Source organism: Cebidichthys violaceus, unplaced genomic scaffold (genome assembly GCF_023349555.1).
Source record: "Cebidichthys violaceus isolate CVI_PGR_0920_01 unplaced genomic scaffold, fCebVio1.0.p SCAF_29, whole genome shotgun sequence".
Lineage (NCBI taxonomy): Eukaryota > Metazoa > Chordata > Actinopteri > Perciformes > Stichaeidae > Cebidichthys > Cebidichthys violaceus.
The window spans coordinates 1,785,549-1,788,048 of NW_027176472.1; the positions used below are offsets into that span (position 1 = coordinate 1,785,549).

Below are 2,500 nucleotides of genomic sequence, written 5' to 3' on the forward strand. Positions count from 1 at the left end.
GTGTGTGTGTGTGTGTGTGTGTGTGTGTGTGTGTGTGTGTGTGTGAACAGGCCGATATAATAGCTCCTTATTAGAATTGGTTAATAAGCACAAAATTACCACTTGGTGGAGAAGGTATCACTGACTTACATCAAGGAAAGTACAATGTCTATAAAGACAAAAGTAGTATCGCTATAAAGACAAAAGTACGATGTCTATAAAGAGAAAAGTACAATCTCTATAAAGAGAAAAGTACTATCTCTAAAAAGAGAAAAGTACGATGTCTATAAAGAGAAAAGTACAATCTCTATAAAGAGAAAAGTACTATCTCTAAAAAGAGAAAAGTACGATGTCTATAAAGACAAAAGTAATATCGCTATAAAGACAAAAGTACGATGTCTATAAAGAGAAAAGTACAATCTCTATAAAGAGAAAAGTACTATCTCTAAAAAGAGAAAAGTACGATGTCTATAAAGACAAAAGTAATATCGCTATAAAGACAAAAGTACGATGTCTATAAAGAGAAAAGTACTATCTCTAAAAAGACAAATGTAGTATTGCTATAAAGACAAAAGTACGATGTCTATAAAGAGAAAAGCAGTATCTCTATAAAGAGAAAAGTACTATCTCTAAAAAGAGAAAAGTATGATGTCTATAAAGAGATAAGTACTATCTCTACAAAGAGAAAAGTACTATGTCTATAAAGAGAAAAGTACTATCTCTATAAAGAGAAAAGTACTATCTCTAAAAAGAGAAAAGTACGATGTCTATAAAGAGATAAGTACTATCTCTATAAAGAGAAAATTACTATGTCTATAAAGAGAAAAGTACTATCTCTATAAAGAGAAAAGTACAATGTCTATAAAGAGAAAAGTACTATCTCTATAAAGAGAAAAGTACTATCTCTATAAAGAGTAAAGCATAATGTCTATAAAGAGATAAGTTCTATTTCTATAAAGAGAAAAGTAATATCTCTATAAAGAGATAAGTTCTATTTCTATAAAGAGAAAATTTCTATCTCTATAAAGAGACAAGTTCTATCTATAAAGAGAAAAGTAATATCTCTATAAAGAGATACATTCTATTTCTATAAAGAGATAAGTACTATGTCTATAAAGAGAAAAGTACTATCTCATTAAGAGATAAGTGCTATGTCTATAAAGAGATAAGTACTATGTCTATAAAGAGATACATACTATGTCTATAAAGAAATAGGTATCTCTAGGATCTATTTATGTATTAAAGAGGTTTTTAAAGCTGCTGAGAGTGCGGATATCTCTAGTTTTACATCATCCGAGGCTCTGTAGTATCATTACAATGAATTCATATTCCTTCAGAGTTGATATTTACTGCAGCGTGTAAACGGCGTATTGTTGCTGCAGACTGCCGTTTGTCTTCGGCAGCTGATCCTCTCGACCTTTTAGGATGCGGAGGACGATTTCTTGTTTTCTCTCAACACGAGGACAAGACGTCTGTCGGGTTGCGAATGTTTTGACAGAAACAATGTTCTCAAATTCACGATGGATTCAAAATGATACAAGTCAAACAAGACAACATGTGAACAGAAATCCAAAAAGCTTATCACGAGGAACAAATGAGTTCTTCCTGATGTGAAATCTCTACTTACAGGTAATAAGAGTAGGAATAAGCATGTCTTCTGAAGCATGGTGAGGTGAGGCCGATGATGACAACAGAGCAAAACCCAGAAGAAGGACAAACACATTGGATTAGTTCATGGTTTCAATGCTTCATGTTGTTCTCCCCAATGTCCCAGAGTGTCTTCTTGTTCAGCTGTCCATCTATCGGCTGTGTCTTCATATGAAACGTGTCGCTGGATGTGTTTCATAAAAGCTTTTACAGACAGTTATCTAGTTATCTTATCATGTTTGTTTAGTCATTAGAGGACATTCTCATGATCATCACATCATCTATGGGTGATTTTACAGACGTCTCTATGCCTGAAACACTCCACTAGTAAATGTCAATCAAATATATTAGAGGCAAGAAGTAGATCTATGGTTTGTAAAATTGTCTTTTTACGCAATTCAAAAAACGTTTGGCCTTGTTGGTTAACCTTTAAGCTGTGTTAATACTTCATCACACACTATGTGGAGTAACAGTCGTAATGATCGATCCTATTCAGATGAGGAAAATAACATGACAGCAATGAAACACTATTAGTGGTTTTAAATGTACATTATACAAAACATTTTAAAAGTCACTTTCCAAAATAAAAGCTTGTTTCTACTTCGAGGGAGAAACCAACCTTTTGTAAATCCTCAGTTTTGGGTAAAAAGTCACAGTTCAGTTCAAACAGAGTGAAGTAAGAAAGACACAGATGTGTATACATTACGTGTCTTCTGCACTATATCACAACATTATGGAAATATATGTTTGGATTAAACCTGTAACTTTAGAGCTGATGCTAATGTGTTAGCATGGAGCATTGGAACCATTGAGCTATATGGGATGTTTCACTGTCTATGTTTCATCAACTGGCCAGTCAGCCTTAAAATAACAT

At 33.2% G+C, this 2,500-nt stretch overlaps 1 protein-coding gene across 12 annotated transcripts in view; it reads right to left on the reverse strand.

The window, feature by feature from the left end:
- Positions 1-2,500, reverse strand: part of ptprt (protein tyrosine phosphatase receptor type T) — a 204,831-nt gene that overhangs the window by 60,045 nt on the left and 142,286 nt on the right. For 4 of the 12 annotated variants that reach the window (XM_068722018.1, XM_068722014.1, XM_068722008.1 and 1 more), the window contains one exon: positions 1,607-1,636. The exons of 7 other annotated variants lie outside the window; for them this stretch is intronic. In XM_068722018.1, the coding sequence (XP_068578119.1) occupies positions 1,607-1,636 (30 nt within the window). The remainder of the gene's footprint in view (positions 1-1,606; positions 1,637-2,500) is intronic. One more of the 12 variants, XM_068722009.1, reaches the window with a different exon arrangement.